The sequence below is a fragment of the Chaetodon auriga genome, chromosome 9, assembly GCF_051107435.1.
Source record: "Chaetodon auriga isolate fChaAug3 chromosome 9, fChaAug3.hap1, whole genome shotgun sequence".
Taxonomy (NCBI): domain Eukaryota; kingdom Metazoa; phylum Chordata; class Actinopteri; order Chaetodontiformes; family Chaetodontidae; genus Chaetodon; species Chaetodon auriga.
In genome coordinates this window covers 9480062-9506019 of record NC_135082.1, presented here as the reverse complement: position 1 = coordinate 9506019, position 25958 = coordinate 9480062, and the positions used below count along the sequence as shown (strand labels likewise).

The following is a 25958-nucleotide window of genomic DNA, read 5'->3' as shown; positions in this document are numbered from 1 at the left end:
TATGAGTTGCAAATAAAAGAAACGTTGAAAAAGTAAACTGACTGAAATTGACTGAAAATCCCTGGTGTGCACAAAAACATGATGTAGGTTGATAAATGAAAACGGAGCTATCTGTTTTTGCAAAACGAACCCTTCAGATGTAAATAGTACTGTTTTTTGTTTTCACTGATCACATTTCAGCCAAACAGACAAGCTGCCTATACAAACATGAGGGAACAAATGTCTATAACATCCTAGAACAGAGACGGCATTTACTTCCTGTAAAATATGTTTTCATCTGGTAACGTAAAGGGGAAAAAAAAAAAAAAAAAAAAAAAAAAAACGAGGGCAAATCCGCTTCGGCCGCTCATTGGTCCAGAAATATGGAATCAGATGACGTAGTAGTTCCGGGTTTCGCGGCGATGAAAAGAGGTAACTTTCGGTCATTTGAGGGGAAGACAGACACGACTGGCCGGGTTTTTACACTGCTGAAGGTAAGAATGGCTCAAGGCTGCCAGCTAAGCGGGGTATCACTCTCTAGCTAGTGACTTTAATCTCATTACTGCCTTTATCCCTTTGTAGATTCATGGTACGGTTAATTGTGTGTACAGCGTTGAATTGGGTTTAGCTACATCCTGGGAAGCTAACGTTAATCAACTTGCCGCTGGTTGCTCAATGATGCGGGCTGTACCAGCAGCGTGCGGCAGCTTTTGTCATCACTTTGTCCGCCGTCCCGCTTCGCCCATTGTCAGATTACCGCCGTACAACGTGTGTACAAGGCTGGATTCACCTCACTGGTCATCTTATCGTAAAGATAGTTCTGATAAATTCTTACATCGTGGTTTTGATTTAAATGCAGCTATATGTAATGGTTTCTGAGACGTTTTTCAAAATAAAGGTTTGTAAGTAGAAACTACTCTGCCCACACTGAATTTGGGCAGCTGCCTTCCTATACAATCAGAAATTATATGTGTTACATGAGAAACATGGGTCCAAAATGGCTGCGTTATGTTACCATAGAAATAACCCATACGCAGGTGAGCAGCGTATGACAGGAAATTTGAGGCTGACAGGTCAGGCTGGGTTAAGATCACCATACTGTCTTCACTGAGAGAGATGTGGCAGGATATTTGCATTCACCGCAGTTGAACCTGTCTGTTTGCTATAATGCGTTGTAAATGAAGGGATTTGGATTATGTGTTCATTCAAATGCCAGTGGAAAAAACAAGTTTACTGAACAAATGAGCGTATGCTTTTGTTACGGAACAATGGTTGCTGGTTAACTACTGTTCGTGCCCCTAAACTGAAATTCTCAGTGCTCTAAAGTCCCAAGGCAAAATTCTGACATGCAGCTGTCAGACATCACGCTTAATATTTACCTTCTGGAGTACAGCCAGGTGTTTTAAGATATACAGCACAGACATGTGACGTAAACGAGACCTATGATTCACCGGAATGTGAATCACACTATGTGGAAAGAGAGGCCTTCAGGACAGGGAGGACTGGTTACATCAGGACATTTGGTTCGTGTATTTATCATAGATAACGCTGCATAGATACGTGTTCTTATTGGTAACTTATCAGAAGAAGTTGTTTTTTCCATCCAATGTTGCAGAAGTCCTGTCATTCAATATTTGTTTTTTGCCATGAGAGTGAGCTCCTCAGCTGTTTACTCTCACTCCTTCATCCACCCTGCACTGTCAGGCCATCGCTGAGCCGAGCCCTGGAGTGGCCTTTCGCTGACCACAGAGTGGGGTGAGCTTCCAGGGTATTGTCATTGGTCGTCCGCAGCTTGATCCTCTTGAGCCTAACTCACAGGGCTGTGGTCATTGGACAGCGACCAGACTGGTCAGAGGGTCCACGTCTCAGCACTGCTTCCATGACCTCCATCCGCACTTTATTGTTGAAAGGTAGACAGGGGCTTGTACGCTACAAGGGAGGGAGCTCGCCCCGTTAAACCACACCCTCGTAGGACGTCTCCCCTATGACTGAGCATTGAAAGCCGATACGTATAGAGAGACTGCTTACAAAGCAGGAGGGAGGTGAGTCTGTGATGACTGATTTAAGTGACTTCAGATTGGGATGATACTTGAGTCCGTAGCTGACGTAGGTTGTCCGGGTTCTGTTTTTTTTGTTAGAAGTGTGCTAACAGGCAACCAGCTTCCTCTTCTTGGCAGCTGTTTGCATGTGACTGATATTTGGGGTGAAAATCAATCCAGACTTTTTCTACTTTGATTTTTGACTTAGCCAAGTTTTGATCTGTCACAAGTGTTTTTTCTGATAGTATTTTCTCTTTTATTCCAGTTCTAAGGTGTGATATTAGGGGGACAGTGGACCAAATATTTTCATACTACAGTTGTGGATTCTTATTGTCAGTTACTGGGCTTTTCTCTTGACACAATTCTCCTTCCACACCTCAGACATCTGTGGGACCAGCACACCATCCAGACCACTGCTGCTCAGTTCCCTTCCACACGCACTTCTCCAGAGAACAGTATGGGTCTCCAGTCAGACTCTGCGCTCCAGTCTATCCTCCTCTTTCCAGTCCACCTTGTGATATGGCTGTACTCCGTCCTGTCATTCCTGCCCTGGTACTACATCACTGGTGCCGGGCAAAGACAAGCTCTGTCCAAGCGGATAAAGGCCCGTTCCACTTCAGGCCTTGCCGAGGGACCGTACCGCTCTGTGGACCACTTCGAGTCTCTGGCCAAGGAGGACTTCCCAGGCAAGGACACACTGGATAAGCTGTTCGAACATGCTGTGCAGCGCTTTGGCCAAGCTCAGTGTCTTGGCACCCGAGATGTATTGAGCGAAGAGAATGAGATTCAGCCCACTGGTAAAGTATTTAAAAAGGTAAGGATTCCCATTACTACTTTTTTTTTGAGGGATGCTTGTCAGGAAGATGTCTGATGTTGTAACTGACTCTTATTTCCTTCTAGCTGATCCTTGGAGAGTATAGATGGCTGTCCTACAATGACCTGGACACCATAGTCAGTCATCTTGGCAGTGGACTGGCAGCTCTGGGGCAGGAGCCCAAAAGCAATATTGCGATCTTTTGTGAAACCAGAGCGGAGTGGATGATCACTGCTCAGGCATGCTTCAGGCGCAATTTCCCATGTGAGTATGTGCAGGATATTACAAGATGTTATGTTACTAAGTGTGAATAATGCATTGACTGCTGTGTTTTGAATTCATTGCAGTGGTGACATTCTATGCCACACTGGGAGAGGAGGCAATTGCATTTGGACTGAACGAGACTGGAGTTACGCATCTGGTTACCAGCGTGGAACTCCTTGAGACGAAGCTGAAAGTGAGTTCATCCCCCATCCATTAGGAGATGATGGTTTGGGATTAAAAAGATCATTTCATTCAGTGTTTCGCACAGAATCACAGTGTAGCTGTGTGTGTGTCTGTTGACAATGTTTGAAACTATACGTTGCCCGATTTCGAATGACGTGTTATTTTTGTCGAGCTCTTTTTAAATAAGGTCTAACAAGATGTTGGTTACATCAGGACAGAGAAGTGTGAGTGATTTGTGTGTAGATTTGATTAGATTAAAGTCTTTGCATTTTCCTAGAAGCCACACTCGAGGGAGGGTCAGAAGGACGTTAAAGAGAGAACGGAAAATAGTAGTAAGATCATTCCCATGAATGAGATAATATCTCAAACAGACTTCTTAGATTCCCAGCTTATTTAATGGGTCAAGCTCCTGCCCTTGACAAAGATTATGGCAGCGAATATGGAGCGAGAAATCCCTATTTATAAAAGGAAGTCATGTGAGTAGACATCCTGTTGCGATAACGACTTTGTCCTCTCTTTCTGTCCAGAATGTGCTTCCGCAGATCCCAAAACTGAAGCATGTGATCTACGTGGACCAGAAGAAAGTGAGCACAGAAGGCTACCCAGCAGGACTGTCCATCCACAGCATGCAGGCCGTACGAGAGCTGGGCGCGCTGCCTGAGAATAGTGTGTATTTCTGTGACTCGCCTTGGTTGTGCTTCTTTGTCAAATTCGGGGATGACAGACTCACACTTTGAGTATGAGACAATGACTGTTTGTTTGGCTCGCAGTGGGAAGAGCAATTGTGAAGCCTCAGCCCTCTGATCTGGCTGTGGTGATGTACACCAGCGGCTCTACAGGCAGACCCAAGGGAGTCATGATTGTCCACAGTAACCTGATTGCGGGGATGACAGGCCAGTGTGAACGCATCCCTGGACTTGGGTGAGTTTCAGCATTGGTCGTTTTGATTTAGTGTGATATAACGCACAGCAGGGTTTCCTTGACCGTCCTAACCCCGACGTCACAGCTCTTCCCTTCAGTCTTTTTTTCATCTAGTCCAACCAAAACAAGAGTCTCTTAGAATTTTCCACATAAATTTGTGCTGAGACAGGCTTTCAGGAGCAAGATAACCACCGTTCGCTAGCTGTCAAGAAGTGTAAGGAAATGGGTGGTACTGTGTTTAGTCTGAAAACTGGGGGGAGGAAGAGAAAACGTGTCATAACTGCCGGCCCTCACCTTTACTTTCCTCCCTGTGTTCTGATAGACCTAACGATACCTACATAGCCTATCTGCCCCTGGCTCATGTTCTGGAAATGACAGCGGAAATCTCCTGCGTCACATATGGCTGCCGGATCGGCTACTCATCCCCCCAGACGCTGTCAGACCAGGTAATACCCAGCACCCACAGCAGGTCATGTTGAGTGTTTCTTGGTAACATTCCAGGGTGTGGTTACTAATACTTGACCACATTATTAATATCAGCTTAATCGTTGTTGCTCTAATGTTATCAGTGCCGCCAACTGTTTTTTTTTTTCCCCTTTAGTCCACCAAGATAAAGAAAGGAAGTAAAGGAGACAGCTCTGTGCTCAGACCCACCCTGATGGCAGCTGTACCAGTAAGATTCCTGCTTTCATATTCTTTCCTCTGTCCGTCACTCGCTCCTCTGTTCTCCTTCTCTCTGGGTTTCCTCCTCTGATTGCTCAGAAACACAAGCTTTTTTTTATTTAACCCACTCATTGTGAAATCTACAAATGAAACCCACGTGTTTTCTCCTTAAAAGGAAATCATGGATCGCATCAACAAGAACGTGATGAGCAAAGTGCAGGAAATGAGTTTCATCCAGAAGAAGCTGTTTACATTGGGCTACAACTATAAACTAGAGCAGATCAAGAGAGGCTACGACGCACCGCTCTGCAATGCGTAAGAATGCGCCACGTCTTCCTCCGCTGTCCTGAGAGATGGGATTGAGGTGTTCAACTTAAAACCAAACTCACAGCCGTCTGTCTTTTGCAGCCTGCTGTTCCGGAAAGTGAAGAAACTGCTGGGAGGAAGGGTGAGGATGATGCTGTCTGGAGGAGCCCCCCTGTCCGCAGCCACGCAGAGATTTATGAACGTGTGCTTCTGTTGTCCAGTGGGCCAAGGCTATGGCCTCACTGAGACCTGTGGAGCAGGCACCATCACAGAAGGTAAGAAGAGAGGCAGAACGCAGAGTGAGAAGAGAATGTGATAACCAGTGAGATCGTAAGAAGATTGTGTCTTTTGATACAGTTGCGGACATCAGCACCGGCCGCGTTGGAGCTCCTCTTCTGTGCTGCGAGATCAGGCTCAGGGACTGGGCTGAAGGTAAAGGCTGAAAAATCTGTCTGTGCATGCTGTACTTAAAATGCAGAATGAAAAGTATTTTTTAATGACAGGGTAATTATGGGTTGCTTTGAAAACGTCACTTGCCAATCTTCACAGGTGGCTACACCAGCAAAGACATGCCAAACCCTAGAGGGGAGATCCTGATTGGTGGTCCCAACGTAACCATGGGTTACTACAGAAATGAAAAGAACAATCAGGACTTTTTTGTGGACGACAAAGGTCAGAGATGGTTCTGCACCGGAGATGTGGGAGAGGTTTACCCAGATGGCTGCCTGCAAATAGTGGGTGTGTATATTTCGTCTCAAAGCAATAACATTTTATAGCAGGGATGGGGAACGATTGTCCTATCAAGGGCCATTTCAATTTTTATAACATCCTTTGAGGGCCATACTAAATTATTGGACGCATATATCATGCTAACCTAACGGCAGACAGTGCTTCTCTTTGGCGTCCGATGCCCCATGACAGTGATGATGATGCTGCTCGCAGTCAGTCTGGAGCAGAGCCGAGTCTCTGCAAGTTTGAAAAGAGCTGAGAGATGAAGAGTGCACACTTCAGTGCACGTCCCCTCACAGTGGTGCGCTTTGAGCACATGGTTGCTTTGCAGCTAACTGATTTCCTGTTGAAGGTTGTCAGGCACATCAGCTGGTTCCACATTACACGGCAAATATGTTCAGTTTGTTTTATTTGCTTTTGATCTCCTGAAACATCTCATGTCTTGTCAAATGCCTGAAGGAGTTTTCCACAACCCTGTCTCTGTCAGATTCACCCAAATTCCACCAATGAGCATTGACAGGAGCATTTGTCCTTACAACTCGTCTAGTTAAGCCTATTTCAAGCTCATGACACAAACAAAATATTTATGTGCTTTTAAAAGACTTTTTTGTATTTCTGAGTTGCGGACCGGATCAATCCGTTTTGCTTGCCGCGTACGGCCATGAAACTGGACATTCCCCACCCTTGCTTACATGCGTCATCTGACGGTGTTTATAGACACTCTATTATACTTAATTTCATGGCATTTGATTTGAAGGCAACGTGGCTCCAACTTCTGACACAGAAACTGCGCTTGACAACAACACTGTTGTAAACAGATTTTTATTTCCTCATTTAGACCGCAAGAAAGATTTGGTGAAGCTGCAGGCCGGGGAGTATGTGTCTCTGGGAAAGGTTGAGTCTGCGCTGAAAAACTGCTCTCTCGTAGACAACATCTGCGCGTACGCAAACAGGTGAGTAAGGTTATGGAAATGCGATTTGAAGTCACGTTTCTTCCATAATTACCTCCTCCACTCCTTCCATATTCCATATCCAATTAGGTGCAAACGTATCAGCTGACCTATGGAGAGACGAGGTGTATATGTTCTGTCAATGCCAAACGGTGTTTAATCCAATTCAACATCGTGTACAGATGGTGTTGTTCCTGTCATGCTTCCTGAATTCTTTCCATATGTCTGACCTCTGTGTGATAAATGTCATCTGAAGCCACTCTCTCACGTAGTTACGCACACTGGCCCAAACTACAACATTTTTGAATCAGTATTTTTAGTGCAGTATCAAACACAAGTGATACTTAATCTGAACACTTTTTGTGAATCAAAGTGCTTTGTTTTTAACGGGTAGCCCTCCAAAGGCTGAAACAGTAGCTCTGAGGAAGCCTCCAAATATGTGTTTCATTTGTAAAGCTGCACTCTCAAACACTGTCAACTGTAATCAGTCTAATGACTGTCAGTCACACGTCCAAGGAGACGCCAAGGCGGAGTCGTGTTCCCTGTTTGTACTGCGAGGAAAAAAAAACAATGTGGTTTAAAACCTGTCTGAACCAGGAAATCCAGCTAATAAAGTGTAGGCAAAGAAACAACTGAGCAATTTACAGCAGTGAACGACATTTCTAAGAGATGCTTGAAGTTCCTGTTCGCTGTACCTAAAGTACACATCTGCTTTTGTATTGCACATTGTATGTTGAAGTACAAATATTTGTTCACTATTACACAGAGCTCTTTTTCTCCATTATTATATTCTGCTGCAGCTGGAGAAAAGACGAACTGCATTAGAACTTGCAAATATGGATGAAATTACAACTCCTGATCATCTTAAAGCTCGTTTCTAATGTTGCTCATTGCAGTGAACAGAACTACGTGATCAGCTTTGTGGTTCCCAACCAGAAAAAGTTGACAGAACTGGCCAAACAGAGAGGCATAGTGGGAACATGGGAGGAGATCTGCACTCACCCCGACATGGAAAAAGAGGTTCTGAAGGAGATCAAGGAGGTCGCTGTTAATAGTAAGAGTTGATTGCATCTTTTTATAATACTTCTGTCCTTATACCTTCGAGTAGAAAAGAACAAATTACTCATTGTACTATACCGTGTCTGTCTCTTTTCTCTCATATAGTCAAACTCCAGCGATTTGAGATTCCAGTGAAGGTTCATTTGAGTCCAGAGCCGTGGACCCCCGAGACAGGTCTCGTCACAGACGCGTTCAAGCTAAAGAGGAAAGAGCTGAAGAACCACTATCTCCACCACATAGAGAGGATGTATGGCGGCAAATAGCTTTACTTTCACCCAAGAGTCCCCATTATCACCATAACCACTGTTTTGATCTGTAAATAGTCTTCATGGTACCCAGTTGGATTTTTATGCTGTTTGTGAACCATAAGCATCAAGGTGAAACTATGTTGGAATTAAAAAAAGCTGAAGTTGTAGATAGCCATAGCTGTTATTCCATTTGTGCTGCTTTTTATTCTCGTGTGTAGAAGTTTTGATTGTCAGAGATGCACTCAAATGGCAACTGTTGTTCCATGAAAAGGTTCTGAGACCATTACAGCACTCGACTGCCATCCACTTCAATCTGTTGGCCCGTTGTAGCCGATGAAAAGTACCACTGTCCTCCATGTGTTGCTGATGCTTTGTCACTACTTCCATTGAAAATATTAACAACTGTAATCATCACGGAGGCTTGTCATGCTCTTTTGTAAAGTTGGAGTCCTGATGTTACTGTGCCTTCAGTCTGCAGTACCGGTGTCGTCAAGCAGAAGCAAGTGGCATCCAGATAGAAACAGTTTACGCTTTTGTTACAAAAATGGCTAAATCGCCATGTGAAGTTTACTTGAGGCTTTAGGAAAAATGTCCCCACCTAGAGACTCACTGACATGGATAATGGAGAGTTACTCACCGTCATGTCTTGCCTATCCAGTTTTTTTTTTTTCCCGGCCAATGTTGATTTATTTATGTGTTTGTTTTCATGTCAGTTTATTCAGAAAGTAAGACCAAAATGTGTAAACATAAATGACTCAGGAAGAAAAACAAATGTTTTAATATATGAAACTGTCAAGTAGTGGGTTGCCTATATAGAAAGTACTTGTCAGAATTCTTGTGGACACCTTATTTATTAAAGAGCAAGCATGCTTAACTACTTACCAACTGTTAAAAGCTTATTAGCGAGCCAGTCAGAACTGGCATACTGTAAAACTGTGCGTATTTTACCTCAGTTAACAGGTTAATGTATAAGTTGGTACCATAAGGTTATCTGAAGTCCAGCTCATTTTAATATTATAGGAGTGTTTTGTATGTATTTTTCAAAGTGCTATTGTGTTGATGGATTTGCATCATTAAAACTTCAAGGCGCAGACGTTGACAGTCACTTTACAGTTGGTCGTTTTGGTGATCCTATTTGTATTTATTACTCCATCATTAAGCACATGCCTTGTTGACATTTTGAGAATAAACATCTTTTCGTATTCAGTGTGGTGTGACATTTTCATTTTATTACAAAAACAGTAAATAAACAGCATCTTGTTTTCCAAGATTTGCGCTGCTGAGCCACCATTCGCTCAGAGGACAAGGCGGAGATGAGGAGAGCCTCAGCTATTCCAGTCCTGAAATCTGAAACAGTCACTCGCAATCTTCCAAACAGGCTGGTCATTGTTGGGTGTGGCCTGAGCTGTCAAAAGAAAGTTCTGGTTGAAGAAACGCTGTTTGTTCCCTTCAAATTTGACTGTACCGCCAGTCACCACGAGCAGGGTCGTCTGTCCTTGGGTTGCTTGTTCTGTGAATAAAGAAAGGACATATTGATGCTGGATTAGCATGCCTTCAAGAGAGGAATACTTTGAATAACAGACATCATCTAAATGTTTTCACATCTGGATTTGCTTGCTTTGCTTGACATTTAATGATCTGCTTCACATTTATACTGTCCTCTATGAAACAACAACACCAATAGCACTTGGACGGGGTTTGAGATCGCCCCACTAACCATGAACTGGCTGACAGTCCAGCGTGTGGACCTGGAACTCGCTCGAAGGCAGCGACTCAAAAAACTCGCCCAGGGCATCCTGTCCCGACACTGCATTCCCATTCCACACCAGGGTTGCCTTGTCCAGGTAGAGCCGGGTCAAGTTCTGAGAGGCAGGAAATTAGAAAAGTTAACAGAAACAGCAGCAATTTCATCAAGCCAAAGCAGAATACACACAGTACAGTCCCCTCCAAAAGTATTGGAATGGCAAGGCGAATTTCTTTGTTTTTGTTGTTCACTAAAGACATTTGTGTTTAAGATCAAAAGATGAGTATGAGACAAGAGTTCAGAATTTCAGCTTTTATTTTCTGGAATTTACATCTAGATGTGTTAAAGAACTCAAGACATACCACGCTTTGTTTGAACCCAACCATTTTTCAAATGAGTAAAACTATTGGAACATGTGACTGACAGGTGTTACTTGTTGCCCAGGTGTTGCCTTTTAGGTTGATTCATCAAACATTAAATAGTTCTGCATGACTAGTCCAAGTTTTTAGTCTTGGTTTAAACCTATAAAAAGTCCATTTCTTGTTAAAGAGGGTAAACCAACATGAAGACCAGAGAGCTGTTGATTGGAGAAAAGGAAGCCATTTTGCAGCTGAGAAAAGAAAGAAAATTGAAAAGAGCCATTGGACAAGCATTAGGCATAGCAACCACAACAATTTGGAATGTCCTGAAAAAGAAAGAAACCACTGGTGTACTGAGCAACAGACATCAAACAGGTTGGCCAAGGAAAACAACTAAAGTTGATGACAGAAAAATTGTGAGAGCTGTGAAGAAAACACCAAAAACATCAGTAAGTGACATCACTAACAACCTCCAGAGTTCAGGGGTGAAGGTATCCCAATCCACTGTTGGAAGAAGACTCCATGAGAATAAATATAGAGGCCACACCACAAGATGCAAACCACTCATCAGCAGTAAGAATCGGAAGGCCAGATTGGAATTTGCCAAGAAGTACAGAGATGAGCCAAAAAACTTCTGGAACACAATCTTATGGACTGATGAGACCAAGATTAATCTCTACCGAAATGATGGGAAGGCCAAAGGGTGGAGAAAGAAAGGAACTGCTCTTGACCCGAAGCATACAAGCTCATCTGTGAAGCATGGAGGAGGTAATGTCATGGCTTGGGTGTGCATGGCTGCTTCTGGAACAGGCTGATTAATATTTATTGATGATGTAACTGATGATGGTAGCAGCAGAGTGAATTCTGAAGTGTACAGAAACATTTTGTCTGCCAATTTACAGAGAAATGCATCCAACCTAATCGGGAGGAGGTTTATCATGCAGCAGGACAATGACCCAAAGCAAACTGCAAACAAAACAAAGGACTACAGGGTCAAAAAGTGGAAAGTTTTAGACTGGCCAAGTCAGTCAGCTGACCTTAACCCAAGTGAACATGTATTTCACCTCCTAAAGAGAAGACTGAAGGGAGAAACCCCCCGAAACAAACAAGAACTGAAAGAAGCTGTGGTAAAAGCCTGGAATAGCATCACAAGTGAAGAATGCAACCATTTGGTGATGTCGATGGGTCGCAGGCTTGAGGCAGTTATTGCAAGCAACGGTTATGCTAACAAATATTAATGTTATTTACTTTCAAATTTTTTGTTCCTTTACTTTTGCTCATCTAAAAATGCTGTGGTCTAATACAAACGGTGATGTATCCTGAGTTGTTTAATACACCTACATGTAAATACCAGCAAATAAAAGCTGAAAGTCTGAACTCTTGTCTCATATTCATCTCTTGACCTTAAACCCAAATGTTTTTAGTGAACTACAGAAACAAAGAAATTGGCCTTGCCGTTCAAATACTTTTGGAGGGGACTGTATATGTGCTCTACAGCCCAACCAATGCTGGATTTGGGGGCCAATACCTTCATTAACATCTAACAAAAATATTTGACATTAATAAAGTGTTAAAGATCCCTTAAATCGCATATGATGTGTGCTGAGTGGGACATTTTAACGTTGAAAAACAAAGTTGTCTCCACTCTCTCACACAATTTTGGACTGCAATTTCTAATTATTGGTGGATATATACATCAACACACCTATATCTGTGAACCTAGAATCTGGGGCTATTATTGGCTATGCCGATGTATCGATTTAGTGCAGATGTGCTCATACAAATGATTTGAATTACTCAAGAGTACTGATCGATATTATCACTCACCCTCCTTTTCTTATCCATGCAGTCGTAATAAATGTTGACAAACTCTTCTGAATATCTGCATGACTGGTCGACGTGGGTCCTGAAATCCTAGAGAGACAATCACTTATTAAAAGCTGATCGCGATTGATCGCACTCATCTGGTTCGCTAAGGCGCACATTGGGGAAAACAGCTAGCTAATGTTAGCAAACATTGCGTTAGCTGCTCGCTTTCAGCATTTGAGTGTAGCGAAAGTTTCAAACTTACCACCAGCGTGTTTGCCATATGTACAGATATATGGATAGGAAAAATACTTAATACTACTATCAAAAGGATAGTGGAAAATCTTTTCAAGCATCAATTACGGTGGCTTTTCTTTAGCTTCATCAGTTAGCAGCCAAAGCAGCCATTTTTGCGCATGTATTACTTCCTCCGGGCACCAAGTGTACCTACCAAAATAAATGTATGTATTTTCGTTTATTTGAATTGAAGGCCACTGGTGGCCCCAGCCCACAGACAGAGTTCTTTTCCAAAAGCCCCATTCATTCAGTTATTAAATTATTTTGAACAATAAATAAATCAATAACAAAGCCACTCGTCAATTCTGCCTTGTTGTCTGGCAGTGCCGCTGATAGCGTTTTAATTTGAAGAGGAAAACTCGACACATGCGGAAGTGGAGTTCATAATTTCCTGAGTCATTGCGCCTGTGGTTCAAAACTGAAATGAAACATCTCCGAAGTGTGTTTACTGGGCTGCTATAAAACTATTTTGACACTATATTTAACAATGGAGGGTTCTGTGTCAAATGTGGAGATTTGTAATTTTGCGTACACGGGGCAGTTTGAGAAACTAAAACAGTGCATTCTGTCTGATAAAACGCTCGCCTGCAAAACGGACCAGGTAGGAATTCATGTTTCCAAACAATTACAGATGCCATGTGACGTTTTCCGCGTTTTCACCCTGAACTTTCTGTCGTTTCAGGACCGCAGAACCGCCCTGCACTGGGCCTGTTCTGCCGGCCACACGGACATTGTGGAGTTTCTGCTGGACCTGGGAGTTGAAGTAAACCTGCAGGATGATGTAGGTCTAACGGTCCTTCCCCAGGACTGCGACTTCCTCTGTGCAAAACAAAGGGTGATGCAGTATGGTTGTCCTCTTAGGTGGAGGACATTTAATAGCAGATAGGTGCACCCTGCAAGGTGATACTACAACACCAGCCAAACTGTCTTAAAAATAACACAGAAGAATTAACGCCTCTCTGAAATTGCCTCTTTCACCTATCCGTGTGACTGATTTCAGGTATATTCAGTTCATTTTGTGTTGTGAAATGTCTCCATGTGATGTGTGACTTGCCAGGCCTCGTGGACCCCTCTTCACATTGCGGCGTCTGCAGGCAGAGAAGACATAGTGAGATCTTTAATATCCAAAGGAGCTCAGCTGAACTCAGTGAATCAGAATGGATGCACCCCTCTGCACTACGCCGCCTCCAGAGACAGATATGAGGTAAGGTTGGCTGATGGTTTCATATTTGTATTACTTTTGTAGACCTGCAACAGCCTTTTCATTCTAGATTAATCTACTAATTCTTGTCATGATTAGTCGTTTCATCCATGAAGTATCACTCCCTCTGGGGAAACTCCAAAGAAACTCAATTTAATACTTGAGAATAACAGCACTGTCTCACAGTCGGTTGCATTACTCTGTAGTGGAATAATAGTAGCATTATCAGCTCTGAACCAGAAGCTACTTTATGGGGAAACTCCCTTAGACACTCTTCTCCCCTTTCCACATATTTTAGTGTGATATGCCATAACTGAGAAAACCGCTCAGAGTTCAGTCCAACCTATCCCTACAGTGAAGATATTGTATCATTAACTTGTGATACTGACGTGAAAAGAGTTCAAATGCGGCTGAACATTCAAATATTTTTTGTATTTAATATATTATCAGCTGTTAGGGAAGTCTGTGTTTCAGCACACATTAATAAAGTTTCCTGAAATAAAACAACATTAAGAAGTCATCAGAGGTTTTATCCCAGAGCACATTAAAATCTGTGACATAGGGTTTTATAACAATGCACTGGCTTTAATATTCCATTATTTATTTTAAAAGCACTTATGAGTCCAGTGTGAAAAATGCTTAAAAAAAAAAGGCGCGCTTCCCTTTCATGTACCCTGTGCTCTGCCTTTTGGCTTTTAGACCTAGTGTGTCCAGTAGGGAGGTCTGTAGGGGAACCATCTGGAGTGCACTTAAAGAAGCGTAGTGACACAGTGAAAGCACTGTGGTTTACATGCACCAAAATCAAGCATTTAGCACACAGTAGTAACACACACAAGGTATTAAATCTTCTTCTCTTTGAAAAGTATAATGGCCAGTGGTACTCCAAAGATGTACCATTTCATCACACTAACTTCAAAAACATACTGTGACAGTTATTATATCGTATACTGTGTACCATTAGTATTTAGTATGAAATTGAAACTCAGAAAATTCTTTTGCTGTCAACAACTTACAGAAAGTCACAAACACTAGACACCTAAGTTTTAAATCTATTTATTGGTTGGAATTGGAATTTCACATATGAAACGTCGTCCTTTCTGAAACCAAGGGGACAGGATCTGAAAACGTGTATCTCGTGTAAATGGAAAGTCCCAGAATTTAAAAATAGCTTTCTTGTCAATGACTTGTGAGTAACACAGCTTTCACTCTTTACAGATTGCCCTGATGCTGTTGGAAAACGGAGCAGACCCCAATGCCACAGACAAGCTGGAGTCCACTCCCCTTCACAGAGCGTCTGCCAAGGGCAACTATCGCCTCATCCAGCTGCTTCTCAAACAGAGCGCCTCAACCAACATCCAGGACTCGCAGGGCAACACACCGCTGTATGTGTGAATAAGTATTTAATACAACAGTGTGGCTGCTCGCACACACACATACAGTTCCAGTGGAACACTGTGGGCGGAAACCACAAACCATTAAAGGGTCACTTCACCTAAATTGAAAACCTGTTTCCTCACCTGCCTTTGGTGATGTCCAACCTGCAGCTAGGTTTGTCTTTATGTGCTTACAGTGGAGATTGTGACCTCCACCCTTATACAGTGAAGGTGAATGGAAATTGGCATGTGGTGCTTTCAACCTTTAAAAATGAAAAGCATTTTGGTATTGACATGTTGCTTCTTTTTCTTCTCTTTTTTTTTTAACCAGCCACCTTGCGTGTGATGAAGAGCGTGTGGAAGCAGCCAAGTTGCTGGTGGAACATGGGGCCAGCATCTACATTGAGAACAAGGAGGAGAAGACCCCCCTCCAGTTAGCCAAAGGTGGTCTGGGAAACTTACTCCAGCGGATTGTGGAGGGATGATGGATCTGCTGTGGTCCTGCTCCAATCCACACCAATCAATAAGTTACATAATGAGAATTCTCACCCCAGTCAGTCCTCCCCGAGCGGCCCGCTGCGACGGATTCAGATGTGTAGCAGTTTGAAGATTAGACAGGAAGGAAGAGAAGTGGACTGTACTGCGTCCTGCTCCTCAGAGGGGGCAGTGAAGCTGCTCAGACCATAGGTGTCTGATCAAAAGCACTTGGCACGCAGTCTGTCCAACACTGCAGCCTGTTTTCTATGAAGTCTGAATTGCAAAAATGACGAAATAAAAATCAGGGTTCAGCCTGTTAATAATGTCATTTTGAGATGTATTTATTTGTTGCACATGTAAGCACTGGATCCAGCAAGTGTTGTTAGGCATCTCCCTTTTGACCCATCACCGCCTTCAATGACTGTACAGGGACCACGTGTGTGCACATCCTGGCAAAAATATTCAGGTTCAAGAGAAAAAATAAATATCAGTGCAGGGCACAAAGGTCTGCACACTGGGATTTGTAGCCAAACAGTGTGCAGACCTTTCTCTTTTGTGACTTTCAATGATTGAAACAATAGTTTCTCTCCACACAGTGAACATTGTTTAATCCATATTTGTGATTTCATTCATCCATTAACTCTCTCTGATGTTCTGTAATGTGGAGTATTGTGAATAGGAGCAGGCTTACAATGAAGATCGTTACAGCAAACAACGTGATTACTGTGGAACATTGTAGAGCTCCAGTGGATTTTGTGCGTATCTATGGAGGGACTCGTTTACAGAGCAGAGTACTCACTTGTTTTTGCTGGCATCCATTGGTGTAACGTCATTGCTGCAGTGCTGTACAGGTGTACTCCAGGACCTTGTGACATCACTGGTGGGTGTGGTTGCATGTGCAACAGAGCACACTTTTTGGTGTCGATTTTTCTCTTTAAACCTGCTATAACTGATTTTTTTTTTTGGCCACTTGGAGTCACAGAAACAAGCTGTGTTCACAGCAATAATGACATTTTTGCCTTTTAAGTTGATATGGCAAACTTGTTATAAAATTCTGTAGTTGTTTATTTTCACATCCATATTTATGGAGCAATGCAATTATTCATCTGGTCCTTGGCACACTCAGGCTGTCTAAGCAGCAGGGGCAAAAAAAAAGAAAAGAGACAGGTCAGAAACAGTTCCAAACCCCTTTCTAACTTGTAATGCAGCCCTACATGGCACTTCACATATTCTCCAATAGAAGGGCACCCTAGAAATCACGTGATCAGTTTTCCCTGCACATTAGGTTATTATAGAGGTCAGTTTATCAGATTTGAGCTATAATAGGGGCATCCAAAAGGATACTTTTCCTGCTTTTTTCCAAAATGAGGGCAGTGACCTACAGTATAACAGTAAATAGCCACTTCATCCTATCATCCACACACTCGTGTACAGTATTGTAAATACAATTTAGAGAATAATAGCTCTACTGAAGCAGTTGTCACTGTCTGACATATATGTTGAGGAGCTCGGTCAGGGTAGGGAAAATGGTGTCCACATCACTGACTTATTAGCATAGTTTGCCCATTGCTTGTTGGAAGAGCGTTGGATGAGTAAAACACATTGAGTTCAGTGACGACATTTTTTTCCGGCACACAATTAAATCAGGCAACATCTCATGGATAGAACAGCCTTGTCATTTCTCATGCCTCTCCAGTGACTTTAGATAATAAGAACAGTGGGAGCCCAATAGGGTTGCCCCAGCTGGGGTGTCATCCTTCACCTTCAAGCTTCTGTTTAGCTCCTTGGAGAGGAAAAGTAAAGAACACCTTTTCCTGGTGGTACTCCTCCGAGCTCTGGGTTTGATGGTCCTCTGCAGAAAATATGGAGCTGTATTCATCCATCTGAGGTACCTGTCTGTCTGGCTTGTCCATGTATTTCATTCCAGAAAAGACTCTAAATTCCTCGTTATTTTCACTCTTTCCATGACCCCTTTTACAATGGTGTATATGGCACTGACTGATCAAGTTCCTCTCTCTGGAATGTAGAAGGAACAATAGTAGGCTCAGTGAAAACACGTGCGTAGAATAAATTCTATGCAAGAGCATCCAGGGATCACTTCCTGCAGAGTCTGATGGACCGCTCTCAGCCATGAGCTGAGGCAGCTGCATGAGGACAGAAAGGACCTTCTTCAGGGCATCTTCTCTGAAAGCCCACCGTGTGTTGGACAGCCTTTTCAGCTCTCTGGCCATGGATACATAGTGTTGCATTTAGCACTCTTCACCAAGACCAAATTCATTATGGCTCAGAATTTGCCAGTGTGGACCCCTGTAGCTTCCATTCACCTTTGGAGCTGCATTGTAGCCTTGGCCCCTGATCTTTTCGGTTTTCAACCTATTTTCCTCAAGGAGTGCCAATACAAAATTCTCCAGTTATTTAGGCCAACCATAATTAATCACAATCCCATAGAACTTGCTCCTTGATTTCCCGTTGGACATGGGAAACATCAGCCGTCTCATCCAGGAGGCTTGAGAATATCTTTGATTTATTACTTTATTACTCCTCTGACATAAAGACCTTGATTATGTCATTCTGTGCCTTATAGGACAACAAGGACATCTGTGGCTTATTCTTTTGGAATTGGATGTGGTTGATTATCAATGTATATTTGATGGTGACATCATATTTACCTACCATCTGAACAAGTTCAAGGAAGCTTCCTTTCTTTACAGATGTGCTACTTTCATCATGACTCCAAAACACCCCAGATATGATGTTACATCAACTAGCCTGGCCATGATTTCACTGTTTTTCTGTCGCCCTTGTTCATTTTTGGCTTAGCATTCCATGTCTGCCCTCTCGAAAGGTGGGTTCAGTGTTCTCTGTCTGAAGCTGCAATCAGTTGCAATTGCAACTACGTCCTAGTTTACCCTTCTCAGACTTTTACTTGTGTCTCAGATGGGACATCGCCTTAATCCAGTTGTGGACTCAGGCAGACTGAGGGCCAGGGGCGAAATAAATAAAGGGCACCAGCTGCATGTAGTGGGTCACCAGTGGTTAGGATTAAAATTGTTATATCACATGTCACAAACTTGGCTCACACACACAAGTTTCAAAAGCCAAATTCATTTAATTAATAAGAAAACAATTTAAGTATTTAGTATATATGGTTCTTATGTATCATCAGCAAACTGTAAATAATAAACAGTAATGTGTTTATATGATAATAAGAACAGTGGGAACCTACTGGGTTCCCACCTACTGGGTTCCCACTGTTATTATTATCTAAAGTCACTGTAGAGGCATGAAAAATGACAAGGCTGTGTGCCGGAAAAAAATGTAAACTTGTAAACGGTGTTCCAGATCAGTGTGTGGTTGATGTGTTCTCCGAGGTATTTGTAATCCTCCACCACTGCGACATTCTCCCCCGAATACACAGTGGTTGTGTGGTAGTCCTGTTCCATCTGAAATCACTCACCATGTCCTTGGTCTTGGCCACGTTAAGCAGCAGGTGATTTCTACTAGTTTTAAATTTCTACTAATGATTTCGTTAGGTAATTCCCATTACAGTAGTTGGGTCCCACCGCGCCGGGAAATTCTTACGAACTTTCATGACGTCACAACAGTGGTCAGGTGGGATGCGCATGATGAGATGCGCATTGCTCAAACTTCCTGAAAGCGAGGTCACGTCAAATAAACAGTCCTCTGTAATCATTGGATTCTGCTGTAGGCGGTGTTCACATCAAAGACTCCCTGAAATTAGAGACTGGCGATCTGGCTGTAAGGTATTCGACGATAATTATTAAAGTTTTGCAATGATAGTTAATCAAATAACTTTTTAACATAACGTTAGGTAGAGTAGCTAAGCTAACGTAAGTTAGCTAGCTACCGCTTGTAGCTAGCGCTAATGCTATATTACGTCTTCGCAATCCCGTTTACTAACCTTAACCTAACAGTACAGCTCAAGATCACTGGTTAGGAGTCCAGACTGACTGTCTCCACACGTAAATGATGAGCGGACTTTTAGCTCATTACATTGCTTCATTCGTATGAACACTGAGCTAATGTTGTGCGTTGCTAGTTAACGAGGTGCCAGCTGTCAGATGCAAACAGTAGTCAGTCTGCATTCGGCGTTTACCTGCCAGAAACTGTGGGACTGTTGTGTCGCTATTGTTTAACTCAATCCCGCGGGATCTTTCTGGAGTTTGCGGGGCCAGTCGATACAGTCTAACGAATAATATAAGTAATAGCAAGTGGATATTTTGAGTCATAACTTGGAATCACATGGTTTGATACCCTTGACGCCAACTTTGTGGGAAGCAGTTCGACTGAATCAGATGCGGCGACTATCATGACAAATGTCGTAGTTGTTGCCTTCTGTGATTGCACATTAACGACAGATTCATATGTGAACTTTGCTGTTGATCTGGTGATTGTTTCTTGAAAGAACGCCGACACGTAATGCAGTTCAAAGATCACAAGCTGCTCCTCAAAGTAAATCTACGTCTTACAGATAGCAGTAGATCAATCAGTAGTTGCTCAACAGTGCTGATATGCTGCGGTCTTATAAGATATGCTGTTGCTCGGAGATTCAGTTGAGTTTGGGATAGTTTAATTGTTTTGTGTTCCTAAACACAGTTGCTGGAAAAAACTAATACATATCTTCCACTACACAAGTTTTGGTTTTTGTTTTGCTTTTCCTAAGCTGGGCTTGAGTCTTCTTATGGCATACGATCAGTACAATATACAGTTGACAATTCTGCGAACGTGACTTCAATGTTCTACCCTCTCTGAAAATATGTGTAAGTGGGGGTGTGGTTTGCTTCCATGATGTGTTGTAACATAATTTCACTTGTTACTAACACACCGTGTACCTTTGCTTATTAAAATATTACATCACACCTCCACACACCTGATCTTTTTTAGTTGTATTTCTTGTTTATTGTATCGGACCAATTTGATTGTCAGTGTATAGACATAACACCCTGCCCTATACCATCCTTAAGGAGGAATTGTTTTTGTTGTCATTTGTCATAGTGTGTGACAGGGATACACCCTTTGCAATACCCCTGTACTGCAGTGTACTGAGCCTGCAGACAACCCTGCCTCTCCAGTGCCCATCCCTCACATGGAATATCCAATGCCTCCATGTGATTACAGTCTGGCTGCTTCCCTTAAAGGCGCAGTGGCTCTGTACGAGCCTGGATGTGCTGATCAAACAGCAACCTCTGGAGCTGAAAAATGAAGCCATCACCGAAGTGCCAAAAACGGCATTTCCTCGAATGACCACTTGAGGCTGTCTCCAAAAGCCAGTCAATCGTCATATACCCCAATATTCAAATGGCCTAATTTACAGCAGAAATAATCATGTTTACAGCATGGAATAAAACAGTGTTGTTCTCCATAGTTAATTTCCCCATTCATGACAGCTGTATGGGTAGTGAATTTTGCATGATTATGGGCCTAGCTGCTTTGCGTGACAGCGAGCCACTATGTTTCAGTAACCAGGCTTCATTCCCTGACTCAGCTCCACCCACACTCCACCTCTTTGCCCATCTTTGGTCAGCCAGGAGTTTAGCGGTCAGGCACAGTGGCTCTTCAGAAACCTAAACCTAGTGATGTCACTGAGATGATTAGACTTTCAGTTCTGTTTTAACATTGACTGTTGAACCCTGTGAAATAGCTTGCATTGTAGACAGTTAGCTACCTTTTTTCAAAGTTAAACACTGATGTTTTTGACCTTTTTTTTTTTTAGACCTTTGCCTAACTTTAAAATGTGCATACCTCTAATACACACAACATATTTTTTGTTTCTGTTATATCTGCAGATATTCTGTCCCTCAAGTTCATCCACTTAGCAGTTTTCCTGCCTGGTGCTATCATGTGTGACCTCAGACAAGACAGCAATTTGGAGACAGATCACTCGGAGGATTTTTCCCTGATGAACAGTCGACTGGACTCATTCCGTGGCTCCAGCCTGGCCCAGCATGTGTCAGCAGAAAGATTGGCCCGGGCCGGCTTCTACTTCACCGGCCATGCTGATCGTGTCCGCTGTTTCAGCTGCCAGAAGACTGTGGAGAACTGGCACAGGGGAGACACACCTGTAGAGAGGCATAAAGAGGTAATCATAATACAACCCTGATCTGAAAAATCAAAAAAGATTAGCAGATGATCACATTCTGTTTTACTGATGTTTTACACACCGTCACATCTTATTTGAAATCGGGGTTATAGAAATGAAAAACGGTTGTGATAGACTTTTTCATTTTCATTCTTTTCTAAATAGATAAATTGCACTTTGCCCCGTTGTTACAGGTTTCCCCATCATGCAAATTTCTCAGATGCACCCACCTCACCAGTTTTAACCCATTTTCTGATACCACACTGACGAACGGTTCCACCTACAATGAAGAAGCAGAGGACATGGAGTATCGTTTGAGGACAGGAGAGGTAGTAGATGAATCCACCTACCCAATGGCCCCTCACATGAGGAGCGAGGAGGCTCGGCTTCAGACCTTCTCTTCTTGGCCTTCTAATGCTCCCGTGAGATCCCGGGATCTGGCCCAAGCTGGCCTCTACTACCTAGGGGAGAGCGACCGAGTGCAGTGTTTCTGCTGTGGTGGCATGCTGGGTGGCTGGGAAACAGGGGACACTGCCTGGGGAGAACACACCAAACACTTCCCCTACTGCTTCTTCATCCTCGGGCACGATGTGGGCAACATCCCATTCCAGGGGGGTACAGAGGAGGAAGAGGGTGGCAGCAGACAACATGCAAGCACTCATGTCGCTATGGAGTGTTTTGAGGAGAGGCTCGGCAGCTTTGCAGGTGTCCAGCACCCTATAGACCCAGAGAGGCTTGCCAGAGCTGGCTTCTACAGCACAGGTAGACTGACCAAGGGGGACATAGTCTTCAGAGTACAGAAACATTTCAAAACTTTGAGTGTTTCGACATTTTCTCGGGTGTTTGATCATAGCTGTGCATGCAAGCAAGTTTAAATTGTGCGTGTCCTTGCAGGGACAGCAGACAGGGTGTTGTGCTTCTGCTGTGGTGGAGGTTTGAAAGGCTGGCAGCCTGAGGAAGACCCTTGGGAGGAACATGCCAAACATTACCCTGGGTAAGAACAATCACAATGTTCCCTCTTCTTAGCACGCAGTTTTTTGTTTTTTTTTTGCTGTGGCATTTGCTTGTGTTTTCATGCAATTATATGTTTGGTTTTTAAAAATCAGATGCAGCTTCCTGTTGGCAGAAAAAGGACAAGAATTTGTCAACTGCATCCAGCTACAAGACCCACGACGAAATAGAGCTGTGAGTTCAGTGCTTTTACATGCACTTAAATAACTGGGCTGTTTCCTCCATCCTGGTGAACACTTGGTTTCCTACATGTGAGACCCAGGACAGCAGAAGTGTCGCTGTGCTGTAGAATGTTGATACTTCTGCAGAGACAAGAGATGAGAGAACTCCTGCACACCGTCTCTTTACTTGCAATAAACTTTGATGGACATACAATGTTTTGGTCCTTAGGCCTTTATCAGGTGGACCAAAGCCTTGTATCTCCGATGAAGTTTTATTGAAAGTAAAAGGACAGTGTTTTCCATTTGGATATTTCCTCCTACACTCCCATCTACAAGAAACTAAAGGTGTGCATGAGCCTTTATAGCCACATATGCACAGTAAGAAAAGAGTGTACCAATCCAATGTCTTTCCGTGACCTGGTTCCTTCTGTGTGTGTACACGTAGTCAGTCTGATTCATATCTTCCAGCCATTAATATGTTCACAGATCTGTCCAAAAACAATATTCACGTGCCCATGTGTATTTTCCAAGCATAATTGGAAACTGTTTTTGGTCCAAATTCTACAGTCTTCCTTCTGTGTTAAAATGACTTAAGTTCAGCTGAGACTTATTAGAGGCTTCATCAGTCAGAACAAATCAAGCACTGTAGATATCTTCCAAAGTGATTATTAGTACCAAATGCCCTCTATGAGATACTTTATCTCTGTCCATTGAAGCACTGGAGCAGCTTTTTATCCTCAATCTCTAACACAAGATGGACAGGAGGAGCAATTAGAGCAACTGATAACTGGACATACATATGGGCACGTAAATGACTTTTGGGACAGAGTTGAAAAAATGTAAACCGATCCTTTAACTACAGTGATTCATGCCACAAGAGCTTGATCCAGTACAGTCAGATGGCTGAGAGGACTTTATGTTTTATACATGCAGAACAAAACGCTGTACAATGGTTCAACCAGACTGAAAACTGAAGGGGCAGAGAGAGACAAAGATACATCTCAGCAACAGTTCAGTAAGAATATAAGAATTCACCAGTTATTGGTTAAATGGAAGCTTAGCATCAAAATCTGTGCAGATTTAACTAAGAACAGGCCCCTGTTTCAGTGTCGAGTGCACAGTTATGTCTATGAATCCACAGATGTGTTGCTTTAGCAAAGCTAGTCTTAAAACTTTAAAATAGAAATAGAGGGTTAGTCAAGGATGAGCAGGATTGGAATTGGACCACAGACATCAGTTGAATATACTATGGACTGATAAATAAATGAAACAGTTTGGGTTTATTCAATCTAACCACTGAGCAGACTTCAGAGAGCCCAAAGAAGAATGGGTTCCCGGAAAATTTAGGCCCACCACAAGCACAAAGTGGTTAAAAAGCTACTCTCCCCTGTCATGCGTGGAAGCGTTTTAATCATTTTATTCGTCTTCTTTTGGGGCTTAAACTATTTCAAAAGTCAATAATACCTTTGGTGTCTGAACTGTTTCTATCTGTTGAAACTGACATCTTTGAAGGAAAGAAGGAAAACATCAGTATAACAGGTGATTCCAAACATTTTAACGGTGATGTTCATCCTTTGACTATGTGGGTAAATTAGTATTCAAAGATGTTGTTACCTGTATTAATGTCATTCAGGTTTTTGTTTGACTTACATTATTCTGAAATTAACTGTGAGCGTGTTTGTTTCCAGGCTTCGAGTCATCAGAATGGATTTTCAGGAGACAGGAATGGTAAACGTTTCTCATTTTTCATTTGACTACTTATTCCTTTGAGCATTTAAAAACCGGTTCAAACAGCTCCTGCACTTAAAGAACACAGTTTACCAGCAACAAGTTAAAATAACTAAATAAAACAAGTGCTTTCCTCCTTGTGTCCAGAGGTGCTGCGGTCTGCCATGGCTCAGAAGGCCATAGAGATGGGTCTGGAGCCCAGCGTGGTGGAAAGGACCACCTTAGAGAAAATCAGCAGAACAGGCTCAGGCTACGCCAGCCTGGAAGCACTTATGGAAGACTGTCTGAACAACACGCCACAGAGTGATGCTGCTGAGACACAGAAGCAAGGTAGTGTACACACTGTTGAAGATCACACAAAACCAAACCTGAGCACCGCCACATTTAAATGTGACCAAACACATTTTGACCTTCTATCTCCCCTCTTTCTTTCAGACGAGGACCCGCTGGAGAAACTACGGAAGCTGCAGAGGGAGAAACAATGCAAAATATGTATGGACAGAGATATTTGTATTGTTTTCATTCCGTGTGGTCACCTGGTCTCTTGTAAGGAGTGTTCAGTGTCGCTCGTCAAGTGTCCAATCTGCTGTGGAGCCATAATGCAGAAGATCAAGACCTATGTGGCTTAAGGGAATCACGGACACTGGCCAAACGTCAATGCTGCTTTCTCACTATCTTTATAATATTGTGTTTAATAATAAATGTAGATTATCTGTAATGTATATAAAAGGACCGTGTTGTTTGTATGCACATGAGATTGAAAGAATGAGGAAATGTCACATGAAAACTATACTTTCACAGCTGCTGAGATGGTGAGTAGCTGTTGGTACTCAGGTGACATGATATTAGAAATAATGGAGTTGATTTTTTTAGGCCATTTATGAAACAGAAACCTGTAAATACACAGTAAAGGACAAGTCCTGTTTGCCAGAGGTGCCTTTCTCTATGTTTATGTTGTCTTGTCTCGCCTCATTTTGGACACTTACCACAGTTTGGGACACGGGATGTAGTACCAGTCAGTTTCATACACTTGTCCTTGTCTCTTAACATAAAGTCCTCTCAGCATACTTAATGTTTTAGACTTCATTTTCTCCGTGTTTGCTGCTCTGTATAGACATTTATAAAGGTAGTTTGGTGAATTTGCCTCATAACTGACAAAACTGACTCTAGTTTGGAGCCTGCAATTAATCAGTGTGTGAATTATTTTACCATTCCATCATGCAATCTGATGTGTCTTCAAGAGTGAATAAATTTTAAGAATTGGACTTGAAATATGTTTTTCTTTTTTTTTAATGATAGCTTTTTTTTAAGTAACTGCTTGTATTTGGTGTTACAGGTCACAAACTCAACCACTTATAAAGGTTTTGTATGACTTATCAAGTATCCTGAAGTTTCTGTAGGAGTTATTCAAGTTTTGCAAAATGTATATGATTTTATCAACTATAAAGTTTTTCTGAATTTAGATTGATTGTGACTTTTGCAAAGTCCTCCTGGGGTTATTATTCTTTCAAATAGGACACAAACAGACTTCTCAGTATATTTCACT

At 42.6% G+C, this 25958-nt stretch overlaps 4 protein-coding genes across 6 annotated transcripts; 3 read left to right on the top strand and 1 right to left on the bottom strand.

Moving 5' to 3' along the window:
- Positions 1 to 397: 397 nt before the first annotated feature.
- acsl4a (acyl-CoA synthetase long chain family member 4a) lies at positions 398 to 9361 on the top strand. 2 transcript variants are annotated; one of them, XM_076738948.1, is made up of 15 exons: positions 398 to 473; positions 2400 to 2832; positions 2919 to 3096; positions 3180 to 3289; positions 3807 to 3945; positions 4050 to 4200; positions 4523 to 4646; positions 4802 to 4873; positions 5039 to 5178; positions 5272 to 5444; positions 5527 to 5601; positions 5719 to 5907; positions 6737 to 6851; positions 7745 to 7902; positions 8013 to 9361. In XM_076738948.1, the coding sequence occupies exons 2-15, from the start codon at positions 2476 to 2478 to the stop codon at positions 8168 to 8170; spliced, it is 2139 nt and encodes a 712-aa protein (XP_076595063.1). In that variant the 5' UTR covers positions 398 to 473; positions 2400 to 2475; the 3' UTR covers positions 8171 to 9361. The 2 variants fall into 2 exon arrangements, with proteins under 2 accessions (XP_076595063.1, XP_076595064.1); XM_076738949.1 differs by having other exon boundaries at positions 426 to 473; positions 2284 to 2832.
- nxt2 (nuclear transport factor 2-like export factor 2) lies at positions 9334 to 12487 on the bottom strand. Its single transcript, XM_076738950.1, has 4 exons — positions 12330 to 12487; positions 12086 to 12172; positions 9873 to 10017; positions 9334 to 9665 (listed from the first exon to the last, which is right to left on the bottom strand). The coding sequence occupies exons 1-4, from the start codon at positions 12345 to 12347 to the stop codon at positions 9481 to 9483; spliced, it is 435 nt and encodes a 144-aa protein (XP_076595065.1). The 5' UTR covers positions 12348 to 12487; the 3' UTR covers positions 9334 to 9480.
- Positions 12488 to 12722: 235 nt separating this feature from the next.
- On the top strand, positions 12723 to 15739 carry psmd10 (proteasome 26S subunit, non-ATPase 10). The gene is made up of 5 exons (XM_076739233.1): positions 12723 to 12962; positions 13044 to 13142; positions 13419 to 13565; positions 14778 to 14944; positions 15267 to 15739. Exons 1-5 carry the CDS (start codon positions 12849 to 12851, stop codon positions 15418 to 15420), a joined length of 681 nt encoding a protein of 226 aa, XP_076595348.1. The 5' UTR covers positions 12723 to 12848; the 3' UTR covers positions 15421 to 15739.
- Positions 15740 to 19035: 3296 nt separating this feature from the next.
- Positions 19036 to 25875, top strand: xiap (X-linked inhibitor of apoptosis). Of its 2 annotated transcripts, none has more exons than XM_076738498.1 (8): positions 19036 to 19176; positions 21220 to 21512; positions 21707 to 22274; positions 22407 to 22506; positions 22619 to 22697; positions 24373 to 24412; positions 24560 to 24742; positions 24848 to 25875. In XM_076738498.1, the coding sequence occupies exons 2-8, from the start codon at positions 21273 to 21275 to the stop codon at positions 25039 to 25041; spliced, it is 1404 nt and encodes a 467-aa protein (XP_076594613.1). In that variant the 5' UTR covers positions 19036 to 19176; positions 21220 to 21272; the 3' UTR covers positions 25042 to 25875. The 2 variants fall into 2 exon arrangements, with proteins under 2 accessions (XP_076594613.1, XP_076594614.1); XM_076738499.1 differs by having other exon boundaries at positions 19075 to 19171; positions 24848 to 25681.
- Positions 25876 to 25958: the final 83 nt, after the last annotated feature.